This window comes from Dipodomys ordii, unplaced genomic scaffold (genome assembly GCF_000151885.1).
Source record: "Dipodomys ordii isolate 6190 unplaced genomic scaffold, Dord_2.0 Scaffold71, whole genome shotgun sequence".
NCBI lineage: Eukaryota > Metazoa > Chordata > Mammalia > Rodentia > Heteromyidae > Dipodomys > Dipodomys ordii.
The window spans coordinates 2,566,933-2,579,723 of NW_012267287.1; the positions used below are offsets into that span (position 1 = coordinate 2,566,933).

The following is a 12,791-nucleotide window of genomic DNA, read 5'->3' on the forward strand; positions in this document are numbered from 1 at the left end:
GGGGGGAGGCTGCCTCAGTGGCGGGGAGCCAGAGCATCTTGGGAAAGTGTCACATGGGGTCATTGGGGGGGGCGCTGTCTGTTTACCACATCCCCGCCCAGCCCGCCCTGACCCCTGGGGGTGGGAGCTGGGCTCCAGCAGGAGGGCCAGCCCAGCCTCCCTGCCCCCGGCTCCCCACCCGATCCCACCCACCTCCCAGGCAGACCCAGAACACCGGACGTGACAGCCACCCTCGCCACCCCCCAGCCCACCCCTGCAGCCATCCATCCCTGCCGTGCGGTCACTGTCCCCTCCCTGCCCACCCGTGTGGCCCCCACCTGGCTCCCAAGACTCAGCCACTCCCCTGGCGGGGTCCTCCACCAGGGCCTAAAATAGAGTGGGGTCCTCCTGCTCCTGAGCCCCGCTGGTCCCCGTGTCCCTCACATCTTCCGGCCCCCGGCACCAGTCCCTGTCCTCCACTCCCCACCTCCTCTTCAGCGACGATGAGCCTTTGCCCCGCAGTCCCTGCTTCTGGAGCTTCCCCTGTCCACGGAGCCGGGCGCGGCGCCGCCTCTCTTCCGCCAGCCTGGCGTCTCCCTGCGGGACTCTTATCTGCCACATACTGACATCAGGGCGGGCATGAGCCTGCACCCCGCTGCCCACAGGGCATTGTCCCGTGATCTAGGCCTGCCAGTTCAGCCCTTGGCTTCTGTGCATGAGGTCCTACAGTTGTGAACCTGGGATAAGATACCACTCCATGGCTTCTGCCAAGGACCAGGGGCGGGACTGAGCCCGGGGCAGCGGGGTGGTGGGCCGCCGGCCCCGCCCAGGGCTGCGCCCAGCCACGCCGGCCAGCGCTGCCGCTGGACAGGTCTCACACCAGTAGCAGTGTGGTCCGGGGAGTCTGGGGGGCAGATTCAGGGCGCCCACTTCCCAGACAGGGAGGAAGGGAGTGTTCTCATCCAACTGACTTTATAATGCTTTCTAGTTGCATTTTCCTAATTATCTTCTACTGAAGAAATGAAGAGTTATATATGTTGGACTTAAATCATCTCCAGCATTTCTAAAACCTGACAGTGGAGGATTTCCTGTGTTCACAGCGGAACGTGAGGGTCACCATGGCCTGGGCCCTGGGGCCTCCCTGTCCTTCCTGCTCATTTCTGTCGGGTTTCTCGCCCACAGCTCTACAAGAACCTGTGGAGCGGCGTCCTGCAGGAGAGCCAGGTGCTGGAGCGGGCGTCCTGGTGGCCGGAGTTCATGAACAAGCCCGAGGTGGGCAGCCTCAAGGCCAAACTGTAGCTGCATCGCCGGCCAGGCCTCCCCGCGCCACTCCGCCCGCAGAGCGGCCCTCACACGCTGGCCCCGGCTCTGGACGCGGCCACACGGCCAGCCCCGCGCCCTGGCACTCCCGTGGCTGCCCCGGGCCACACCTGAACCTGCCACGTGACAGGGAGTGACCCGATGGCGTCCGCACGCTCCCTCCCGGGCCGGGCGGCTGGAGGGGTGTGTATCTTCTTCACGGTCACAATGAATGCGTACTGCTCGCCTGGGCCTGCTGCCCTTTCATTTGAGATTGCGCGCTCTGAGTCGCTGAGGGGTCAATGCTGCGCGGCCTCTCCGCTCCCACCCACGTCTGCAGGCAATCGCCGTGGCCTTACCTCGCCCCACCCACCTGCGTGACAGGTGAATGTCTTTAAGGGAACAGCCTTTTCTGGCTTTCCTTGAGGAACTGGAAGTTTCCAAAGAAGGACACTCTTTCTACTCCCCCTCCCCCATATGTACAAACTGCTTGTGTGTGGCGGGCTGGCCCAGGTGACATGCCACATGCTGCTGGTACCTCCCCCCTCCCCGCTGCGGGGACACACCGCGCCTGTGTCAGTGTGTGGCCAGTCCCAGGATAGCCTGCTGGGAGGCGCTGCGCCCTCCTGGGGGAGGTGTGTGGATGGGGTCAGCAGCCTGGCAGAACCCAGTCACACCGACTGGGTGTGTGATGATGTCTGAGGAGGCCCCAAAGCCCACCATGGTGCTTTGTTCTGAGATTAAAGTGGGTGAATCCTTGGGATTGGCCGGCCAGAGCCTGGCTCACAGTGCTCGCTCACAGTGCCAAGGCCTGCTGTCCCTTCCCCAGGACCGCAGGGCCGCTGGTGCTCAGGACAGCCGTGGCTGACGGCCAGCCCCTGTTCCTCTGCCTTTGCAGCGGCTCTCCCGCAGGGCTCCTCCCTCCCGAGGTCGCCTCTGCCGGCTCTGCTCCCTCTGTATGTCCTGCTGCCGAGTGTTTTTATTTGTAAAAGGATCTTAACCAGTCAAATGCTGGCGCCTCACTTCTATAACCCCAGCTACTCTGGAAGCTGAGATCTGAGGATCATGGTTTGAGGCCAGCCCCTAGCAGATAAATCCCCAAGACCCCTATCTCCAGATAAACAGCTCAACGTTGGAACGAGAGGTGTGGCCTGGGGAGTGCAGGGCCCTGAGTTCAAGCCCCACTACCAGCCCAGAAAAACAAAAATGACTTTTAACTGTTACGAAGTAGACATTTGACATATAGATTGTAAATCCTTTTATAATTTTATCATTTGCCTTCTAATTGTATCAATGTTTTTCTTACTGACTTAAAATAGCAGCACTTAAACTTTTTTTGGGGGGGGGTCTGGTTGTGGGGCCTGAACTCTGGGCCTGGGCGCTGTCCCTCAGCTCTTCAGCCTCAAGGCCTAGCGCCCTACCACTTGAGCCACAGCGCCACTTCCGGCTTTTTTCTTTTTGCTTATGTGGTGTGCTTATGTGGTGCTGAGGAATCGAACCCAGGGCCTCAGGCATGCAAGGCAAGCGCTCTACCACTGAGCCACCTTCCCAGCCCAGCACTTAAACTTTTGAACCAGGGGCTGGGAAGGTGGCTTAGTGGTAAGAGTGCTTGCCTAGCACACATGAAGCCCTGGGTTCTATTCCTTAGTACCACATACACAGAAAAAGCTGGAGCAAAACAACAAAAACACCTTTTGAACCAGAAATAGATCTAAATGTATCAGCAATGAATCAAATCATTTGCGCTTGAGACCTCTGAGCTCCAGCTTGGGAAGTCTGACCTGTCCAGATGGTTTCCTTTCCATCTGTTCGCACCGGCACTTTTCAGGATGAATCACGGGAATGGGCCCTGAGGCGTGGCGTGAGGTCTGGTGTGCCTGGTGCGCTGATGCATGCTGTGGTCTGCGTTCAGTGTGGGAACCTTGCATTCCCTGGTCTGATTCCGCACTTTCCTCCTCTCTGCCTTTCTGTGTCTCAGCGTCTGTTCTCACATGTCTGATACCCGTTGGGGCATCGCCTCTTGCCACCACCGCTGGCAGGTGTTTGTGCTTTGGTCTTTATTACTTTGAAGGTCAGGTGCACTCTGGCCGGTCAGTCAGCACATCTAGCTTGGAGTGTCTCTGGAGGTCATATTTATCTTTTAAATTAGTACCAGAATATCTTTATAGAAAAGTAGCCTCTATCTACAGCTGTGTCTTCAAGTTGTTTAATGAAAAATGATCTGGCTTTTGTATACAAATTTGTTATTAAAACCTGCTTTGATGATTATGGTCTGCCAGTGGTTCACTTTGGCTTTCCTTCTGCCTCATCAGCAAATAACGATGGTTTTGCTTTGGCCTTTCCCCGCCGCGTAGACTCTGCTATCTCAGGACATCTGCCAGCCTGGCGACACGCTCTTCTCCTGGTGACGGGCTCTGTGGCCTCACTTGTGACATTCAGGAAATGCCTGTGGCAGGCTGTGTCTGTGTGACGCCCGTGGAGGGCAGATTGGAAGGACGGCCGGAGAGCGCCTGGAAGCCACCCTCAGCGGGGGGTGGGTGCAGGTGTGTGCCACGTGCCAAGGACGGTGCTGGGGCTGCTGAGGGCGGCAGGGTGAGGGCTGGTGCCACGCTGGGCGGGAGCGGGGGGCGGGGGGCCTCCTGCAGCCGGCAGGGCAGCTTCCAGCGGAACGCAGTTAGAGTCCTGCAAGTGAAGGACGGAAACCCAGGGGTTGGAAGCGTGGCTCAGCCAGTGAGCAAAAACAACAGGTACTGAGTTCAAGTACTGTTCTGGGATCTAAAAGAAGAAAAATCCAGCCTCGCCTCTTCTCTTCTCCAGCCCCCCCCCCCCCCCGGGTATCGTGGGCTGGGACATGGTGGCTTTGAATTCTCCACCGCAGCCAGTCAGTCATGGAAACTTCCATTAGGGTATTTTGTTTGGGCCCTGAGCTTTGATCCGAAGTCTGGGACATCGGTGTGGTGTGGCTCTGGGTAGCTTCCAGGAACACTTGGGGACTGACCTCAGCCTCTCCCCCTCCCCGCCACGGCTGCCGGGAAACTGACTCAGTTTGCTTTGTGACGGGGAGGGGTGGTCAGGTCTCGCTGCAGCCCGTTCACGCCGGTGCTCGGCCTCCCCTCTGTGCTCAGCCCGGCACTGAGCTCGGGCTCGTGTGGCTTGACTGCTCCAGGCGAGGCCGCCACACTGGCCCGGCCGTTGCCTCTGCAAGGAAGCACAGGGAGTCTCCGGGGGCCGGTCGGGCGTGTGGGGTAGGGAGACGGACCGCGAGAACGGGAGCCGGGCGCCTCGGCCCTGCTCACACCGCCGCCCGGCGCTTGACTGCGCAGCGTGGGCTCGCTGCAGAATCCCCCATGTTGCTTGAAAGTTCTCTCTGCTCTTGGGTACGATGTCTAAACATGAGGCAAAACCTGAGGAGCACTTTCTTACGCCATCAGCCTTCCTGTGCGTCATGGTGCGTGTGTGTGTGTGCGTGCGCACGCATGCACGCACATGTGTGGGTATGTGTGTGTGTGATTGCAAGAAGGCTGGGCATGGGCAGTAGGCCCAGGCCTGAACCCCACTTGCTGTGGGGCCGTGACACCCTCTTCCCATCTGTTCATGTGTTCCCCCCTTTCCAGAGTTGTGCTCACAGAGTCTTAAGGTGTCACTGTCACCACGCGGGCTGGGGGGGGGGCGCGGTTCCTGGGCCTGTGGAGCTACGGCCTGACCTCTCCACACGGAGCATCGGGACCGCTGGCAGTCCTGGCCCAGATCTAGGGGAAAGGGCCCGGGCGGTGGCCCTGGAGCAGGGAGAAGTGGCTGGACAGGAAGGCCCACCAGTGTGGTTTGTGGCCAGGCCCAATGTGCCCTGGCACCCACTCCGTGACGCACCCTATCCGGAATCCAGGCGGCCCCTGGACGTCATCCCTGGGCCCCAGCCGAGGAGCCCCCTGGCCCCTCTGCACTCTTCCTGTGCCTCCCGCCCGGCAGCCCTGCGGGAACGTGGACGCCCGGTGCGTAGACAGGACAGGGCACACCTGACAGCAGCCCGCCGCGGCTGGCACCGCCACACAGCGCCGACCTCTGCCAAGGGGCGGCGGCGGCGCGCACTCACACCACTGTGGCTGTTCGTGGTCAGCCACCTGACCCCAGCTCCCTGTGGAGTGCCACCCACAGAGGAAGTGCAAGGTAGGTCCTGAGGACTCGGAGAGGTGGGTGGGGACAGGTGGGCACACGGGAGGATGTGTGTGAATGTCCGTGGATGGTGGGCAGGTGGATGAGAACAGATAGACAAGCAAGTTGAAGAAATCAGGGGAGGGTGGACGGGGAGAGCTGGGCTGGGCGCTCTGGGGGCTAGAGCGGGAGAAGGTGCTCTGGCGCTGCCCTGTGGCCTGGGGCCTGGTTCTCACCCCCAACCCAGGGCTTATGCCGTTGCTTTGTGAGCGGGCGCCAGTTTGCCTCAAAGTCAGGGCCTTGAGCTCTTGCTTAGCTTTTTCCGTGAAGGCTGGTGCTTTACTGCTTGAGCCACACAGCTTTTCTTTGCTGGCTAATTGGAGATACGTGTATTTACATTTGTCTGCCTTGGCCAGCTTCCAACTGCAAGCCTCTGATCTCAGCCTCCAGAGCAGCTGGGATTACAGGCGGGGGGGACAGGTGCTGGTGCGTGGTCGTTTTGGCCCAGGGCTGGCCCCTCCGTGCACTCAAGGTTGGCTGGAGTGTGGCAGGCGGGGCTGTGTGTTCTCCCCCTGAGGTGGGGCCACTTCCTCTGACCTCTGGGAAGGGCGGTGTGGACACAGGCTGAGGTGTGGACATGGTGACCGCCTGTGGTCACCGGACGGGCGGGTCAGCTCTCAGCAGGAGGTGTGGACAGCTCCAGAAGGTCGGGGTCCAGGGGACACCTGCTGGGCGAGCCGGCGGGAGAAAACACCGCTCTCCACCCCACAGCAGCAGCGCTGCGGTCCAGATCCTTTAAAAACCATCACAGAGGGGAAAAAAATAGAAGGAAACCCTGCCATTGCCCACACGGCTCGAGCGAGCCACGTGATTTCCAGCCGTGCTCGCCAGCTCAGCGGACCGGAGGGCTTAGCGCAGCCATTTCTGTTCCGCAGCACCAGGTATAAGGTGATGGGTGTGGAGGGGGTCTTGGGGAGCGGGGCTCTGAGCTCTGCCCGGCTCCAGCCCCAGCTGCACAGCCATGGGAATATCGGGGGGAGGATTCGGTGGGACATTTGGGGGCAGGTCCCTGGTGCCTGTGGAACGGGGAGCAAGCTGCGCAGGGCAGGGGTGCCCCCGCCCCAGCATCTCCTGAAGGAAGGTCAGGATAACACCACAGGAGTCAACACTGGCTCCCTACACCTCCCTCTGTCCCCACTTTGTCCCCGCATTGACCTGGGAATCAGAGTGAAAGGCCCGACCTGCCCCAAGGCGCTCTAGCATGTTCCTCGCGGTGGAACCTACTCAGAAGGCCTCACCAGGCTACCCAGCGCCCCCAGCACGGAGCTTGCTGGACCGCGGACACCGGCCGCCCAGCCCCCCCCCCAGGCCTGCCCACCCCCGATCTTGTGGAGAACGTGGCTTTGCTCTTCTTGCCCTCCCACCAATGGACATACTCGGTGCGCCTGTTTGCGTCTGGTGTTTTCCCCCTGAGCTGGGTTTGCAGCCTGGAGCCTGAGCCTGCGTGCTCTTGCTGACCATCTTCTGGGGTACGCCCAGGCCAGGAGCGCCCCGGATTCCTGCTGGTGGGAGCCAGCGGTGTCTCCCACGCCGTGCTTGTTCAAGTCCTCTGCCTGATTGGCCACTCAGATGCAAGGCCGTTTGGTTCCGAGGCCACGTCGGAGTCCATTACCAGAATTCTGTCCATGTTATAGTGGCAGGACAGACAACCCACCTCCATCTTGCAGGAAACCTGGGGTTTCCCGCGCACAGAGAAGTGTTTGCAAAGTCTACAGACAACAGTTGCGCAGGACAGAGGGACCGGATGAGACAAGGCCAAGCTTGTATCAGCTGCTCAGTAAAAGGCAACATGAAGGCCATGGCAGAGCCAAGGGCTGCAGGCTGGAGACCTATGAGCAGGTGAAACAGAACCCACTCCTGGCAGATACCTGTCGGAGGGGAGCTGGGCCTGCTCGCCCTGTATGATCTGGGGGTAAGGAAGGAAGATTCGTGCTGATGTCGCTGAGTCTGCACAGGACACTGTCTGTCCTCTGAGTTCGGGGTGGCTCACCCCAGCTGTGTGTGGGGTGTCCTGGGACCACCCCGGTGGGAACAGACAGTTTTAGGGCCCTCCATGGAGTATGCATGTAGGACAGTGGGAGGCGGAGTTTCTCCGGAGCCTCCTTCTCTCCCGGCCTTGCAGCTGGCTTCCTTCAATGCACACAGACTGAGACCCAAAGACAACAGAGCAGGCCTTGGCTTCGTCCCCGCGCTCTGTCCCCAGCGTCACCCACCGGCCGCTGTCCGTACGCCAACCACACCGACAGCCGCTCCAGGACGCTGCAGCTGCTGCTTCTGTGGCCAGACCTCATGGGCGGGGGGGGGGGTAAGCAATGCTCTCCCACAATGCCTCGGGACCCTCAGGTCGGAGGGTAACAATGGGGAACCTGCCACTTCGGGGGTACGGCCTCCCTGTACCCCTCCCCCGGTGGGCGCTCTCGAGCCCTCATGTCCCCACCCCTTGTCAGAGCACCTCTGAGGTGCCTTCTAGCATTTTCCACGTGACTGCCACAGCTACAACCCCTTCACGGGAGTGGCTGGTGTTTCCTCCAGCGCCCGCAGCCACCCTCCCTCCTGGGTCCTGGCCCCTGTCCCACGCCCGGCCCAGCCTCCGGAGGCCTGGCGCACGGACGGTCGCCTCTCACCCAGCTCTTCTTCTAGCAGGCAGGCATGGATTCTGAAATGAGAAGCTGGTGAGTGAGGAGCATCTGGAAAGGAGACTCGGGAAGTGCAGCGGAGAGCAGACAGGTGGGCTGGGCTGTGGGCTGAGGGCCCCAGGCGCAGGCCGGCTCAGCTGAGGAGTCCCAGGGCACCGCCCCAGCCTCCCTCCCTTCCACCCACCCGACCACGGACACAGAACACCCAGCCCCGCCTCGCGGGCTAGGTCCTCTCACCACCAGACAGCAGGGACTGACACAGGTTAGGGGCTTAGCAAGCCACACCCCACACCGGCTGGGGACTCAGGGCCGATGGGTGCTGGAGGGGCAGAAGGACCGAGGGGCCTGGCTGTGGCCCTGCCCCTCCCCACCATCGGGGAGTGCAGGTGTCCCTGTGGCCCCCACCCCTTCCCTCCTGTCTACTGCCTTCGAGCGGGAGATGTCAGCACTGGCTTCACATCTGGTAGAGAGCAGGGCCCAGCCCGGCCCAGCTTAGCCAGCCGAGGCCCACCCTCATCCAAGGCCAAGAACATGACCACACCCTCTGGGTGCTTCTTTAGGACCTGGCCAGGAAACCAGGCCAAGATGCCTGACCCTCCGACAGGTCATGAATGAGGATCTCCACCTGGCCGGAGCACACTGCCTTTCTCGGCGTCTTACCACCAAGCCTGAAACTTGTTTTCAAATCAGAGTTGAGCATACATAGAACACAAGGAGTTAAATAATCCCTTGGCTTGCTGTAAAAACAAGAAACAAAAACAGCCCTCCCCTCCCCTCCAAACCACCCTCCTCCCTCTAATTATTCTCCCCCAGAGACAACCTTTTCCCCTTAAGAAAGAAAGCAAAAACAAAAGTATTTTGGTATTTCTCTCCATATTGCTCCATAGCGTTTTTGTATTTCTACTCAACTTTGTAGCTTAGCCAGTGTCTGCTGACCTGCCCCTGTCCCTCATCTGATCCCCTCCCTGATCCTGACCACCCACATAAACACAAGGAGTCCTTAGCCCTGCGCAAGTATGCAAATGTAACCAGCTATTCATGAGTATGCAAATGTGTCAGCTCTTCATGAGCATGCAAATATCACCAGCTTTGCATGAGTATGCAAATGTGCCAGCTATATACAAGTATGCAAATGTAACCAGCTGTGCGTGATATGCAAATGTGCCAGCTATTCTTGAGTATGCAAATGTGCCGGCTATGCATGAGTATGCAAATGTAACCTGCAGCCAAACTTTTTCTAGTGTTCCCTTCCTAGTTCTTCATGACTGCTTCATTTTACCCTGGGTGTGTGGCACTAACTCAGCCCCATTCTCCATGATGCCTCCTGCCACTCCTCCCCCAGGCTTCCTGACCCCTCAGGGGGGTCTGCACCTGGGTTGACTCTCTTGTTTCGATGGAGGTCAGAGTTACTGACTCTGCCAGGGGTCATTGCTGCAGGTTCCGGTGTTAGCCATGTCCCCTGTGCTGTGTGCTGTGCTGTGTGATGTGCTCACTGCGATGGACAGTTTGGCTGGGTATAGAATTCTTCAGGAATCATTTTCCAGCAGAAAAAGTTGGGCCTCTGCCCATTCTGCGAGGATAGCACTGTCCCCATTGCTGGTACAGCTGCTGGCAAATCAGAGACATTCTGACTCCTCATTCTGTGCATGCCACCTTCCCATCCTGTTACCCATTCAAATACTGCCTCTGGAAAGATCCCAATTGGCCATCATCCACTCCTGCATCCACCAAAAGTTTTCACATTTGGTCATGGGATGGACCACAAAGTCCAAGAATCCTCTATGAGCTTCATTCCCTTCTTAAAATCACAAAGCACATTGCTGATGGCTCCTCACCATACCTTTATTACTGTCCCAAACATCAGGTGTGTTAGCTGTCAGCCTTGGCCATGCTGGCGGCTGGTGTGCGGTGGCACCCTTGTAGATGGTGCTGTTTCCTGCTCTCTCTCATCCACTTACTGGCTGAGGTCTTCTAGCACAACCCAGTGCTGGCTGTCCCTGAATCAGCTCCTCAGGTCTCCATGTGGTGTGGCCAGTGGAAGCCCAGGGCCAGTACCTGACTCAGCCGGCACCAGCCTTGTGGTGCATCTCTGGACTCTTGTAGCCCAGAGGTGCTAGCCACAGTCAGACAACATAGATGTGCATGGAAGTGTGCTCCTGAAATGAGTGTTGGGCCTGTGCAAGGTGTGTTCAGGGGACAGAGAGACAAGCAGGAGGACCAGCAAGTGCTAGCTCTGAGGGAGGATGGAGGCCTCTGGATGGGGCCCTCGCTGGCGTAGGCAGGAGGCCTGGCCCAGCAGGCACGCGCCCGCAGCACCCAGCAGCCCTGGAAGCTCCACGAGCCCCCAGAAGCCTCGTCCCTCCTCAGGAGGTGTCAGCAGCTACGTCGCAAACCACCTGGATCCAGGATCAGGAGACGCTGCTGGGCCTGGCTGCACAGACTCTCAGCACTGGCACAGGGCGGGGCTCCAGAGCACACCCTTTACTGCCCGGTGCCCCTCTAGAGACCGGGCCTCCTGTTTCTTCCTTGGGCCTCTGTTCCTCGTCTGTAGAATGAGGCTAAGAACTGTAACTTCCCAGGCTGAAAGCGAGCAGAGTGATGGTGGCAGAGGTTTCCTGAGAACTAACTCAATGCCTGGCTTGGTGATCACACATCAGCTGGCATCAAGTCTTCACACTTGCCAATATTCTTTTTTTTTTAGTCAGTCGTGGGGCTTGAACTCTGGGCCTGGGCGCTGTCCCTGAGCTCTTCAGCTCAAGGCGAGCACTCTAACACCTGAGCCACAGCGCCATGTCTGGTTTTCTGGTGGTTTATTGGAGATGAGTGTCTTGGAGTTTCCTGCCTGGGCTGGCTTTGAACCTCGATCCTCACATCTCAGCCTCCTGAGTAGCTAGGATGACAGGTGTGAGCCACCGGCTCCCAGCATTGCCGGTGTTCTCGTGGCCAGCTGTCAGACCTCAAGAGTGTCCAGGACCACAGTGGCCTGGGAAGTGGTGATGTCTGCTCTGTCCCCGAGTCTCCTCCCGGGAACACCCCAGGCTTGTCCCGGGATGCCCAAGTCACCTTCTGCATCTTCAGCTCCCCGGGCGCAGGGGACAGGCTGCTGGAGCCAGCGCCAGCGGCTGTGGGTGCATTGGGGTCAACCAGCCCGCTCCGAGGCTTGCTGGGTGGATGGAGGAAGAGGGTGGCTGGTCACTGGGTGACGTCTGTGAGGGTCCCTCAGGTCCCCAAAACTGCCTGAGGTGGGTGCAGACCACCGCCTTCCAGTGGCAGGCTCAGACATCCACCATGAGACTTCGATTCTCAGGTGAGGTCCCCAGCCGGCCCACCCCTCTCCTCCTGAGCACTGGGAGGGTGAGGTATGGTGGAGCACCCCCTCTGAGCACTGGGAGGATGGGGTGTGGTGTGGTGGAGCATCTCCTCTGAGCACTGGGAGGATGGGGTGTGGTGTGGTGGAGCATCTCCTCTGAGCACTGGGAGGATGGGGTGGGGTGGGGTGGAGCACCCCCTCTGAGCACTGGGAGGATGGGGTGTGGTGTGGTGGAGCATCTCCTCTGAGCACTGGGAGGATGGGGTGGGGTGGGGTGGAGCACCTCCTCCTGAGCACTGGGAGGATGGGGTGGGGTGGAGCACCTCCTCTGAGCACTGGGAGGATGGGGTGTGGTGGAGCACCTCCTCCTGAGCACTGAGAGGATGGGGTGTGGTGGAGCACCTCCTCTGAGCACTAGGAGGGTAGGGTGTGGTGGAGCACCTCCTCTGAGCACTGGGAGGATGGGGTGGGGTGGAGCACCTCCTCTGAGCACTGGGAGGATGGGGTGGGGTGGGTGGAGCACCTCCTCTGAGCACTGGCAGGGTGGGGTTTGGTGGAGCACTTGCTCCTGAGCACTGGGAGGATGGGATGTGATGGGGCACCTCCTCTGAGCACTGAGAGGATGGGTTTTGTGGAGCACCTCCTCTGAGCACAGCGACTCCTCTGGCATGCTTGTTGGGAGTGGCGTCAGGATTAGGGGCGGCCATCAGCGGAGAGCCCCAGGACCCCCACACTGGTGGTTTTATCAAAGACGGGAGCTGTGCTCGCTCCCTGCTTTGGCCTGTGTAAGCCCTGAGCGACCTCAGGACTCAGCTAGCAAGAGGTCATGGCCAGAGCTGATTCAAAGTCCAGTGGTTAAAGATGCCTGCACACTTCATTACAGGCATGGAAACCAGACCCATGCCCCCACCGCCCGCCCTGCTCCACTCCCCGGGGAGGGGATTTCACCACATGCCTTAAAAACCAGATGGAAAACGGGACTGTCGGCGTGCGTACGCTCGTGAGCTGTTTCAAGCAGAGCAGCACCATTTCCAAGTGAGAACGCCAAGGCCAGCGGCCGGGCCCTGAGTTCCACCCCAGGACGGGCGCACACGGGCTGACGGCGGGCTGAAGCTGGCTCGGGCCTGGGCTCCATTCATCAGCACCTGTTAGACGGGACCCCCCAGCCACCCCCGCAATGTCCGGCCACCCGCTGCTGTGCAAAGAACTCTCCACTGCCGGTGGGCGGCGGGCTCCCCGGCCCCCAGGGTCTCCCAGTGACCCACGCCAGGCCGGTGCACAAACAGCGCTTGAGCAACACCCCGGGGAGCGCAGGTGTCCACACAGCTGTGGGGGGGGAGGGGAGAGTAACGGGGGGG

At 59.9% G+C, this 12,791-nt stretch overlaps 1 protein-coding gene across 2 annotated transcripts in view; it reads left to right on the top strand.

The window, feature by feature from the left end:
• Positions 1-1,530, top strand: part of Acox3 (acyl-CoA oxidase 3, pristanoyl) — a 20,622-nt gene extending 19,092 nt beyond the window's left edge. The window contains exons 18-19 of one of the 2 annotated variants that reach the window (XM_013023955.1): positions 479-488; positions 1,163-1,530. In XM_013023955.1, the coding sequence (XP_012879409.1) occupies positions 479-488; positions 1,163-1,278 (126 nt within the window). In that variant the 3' untranslated portion in view covers positions 1,279-1,530. Of the gene's footprint in view, positions 1-478; positions 489-1,153 lie in introns of both variants that reach the window. The other variant, XM_013023956.1, reaches the window with a different exon arrangement.
• The last annotated feature ends 11,261 nt before the right edge of the window (positions 1,531-12,791 follow it).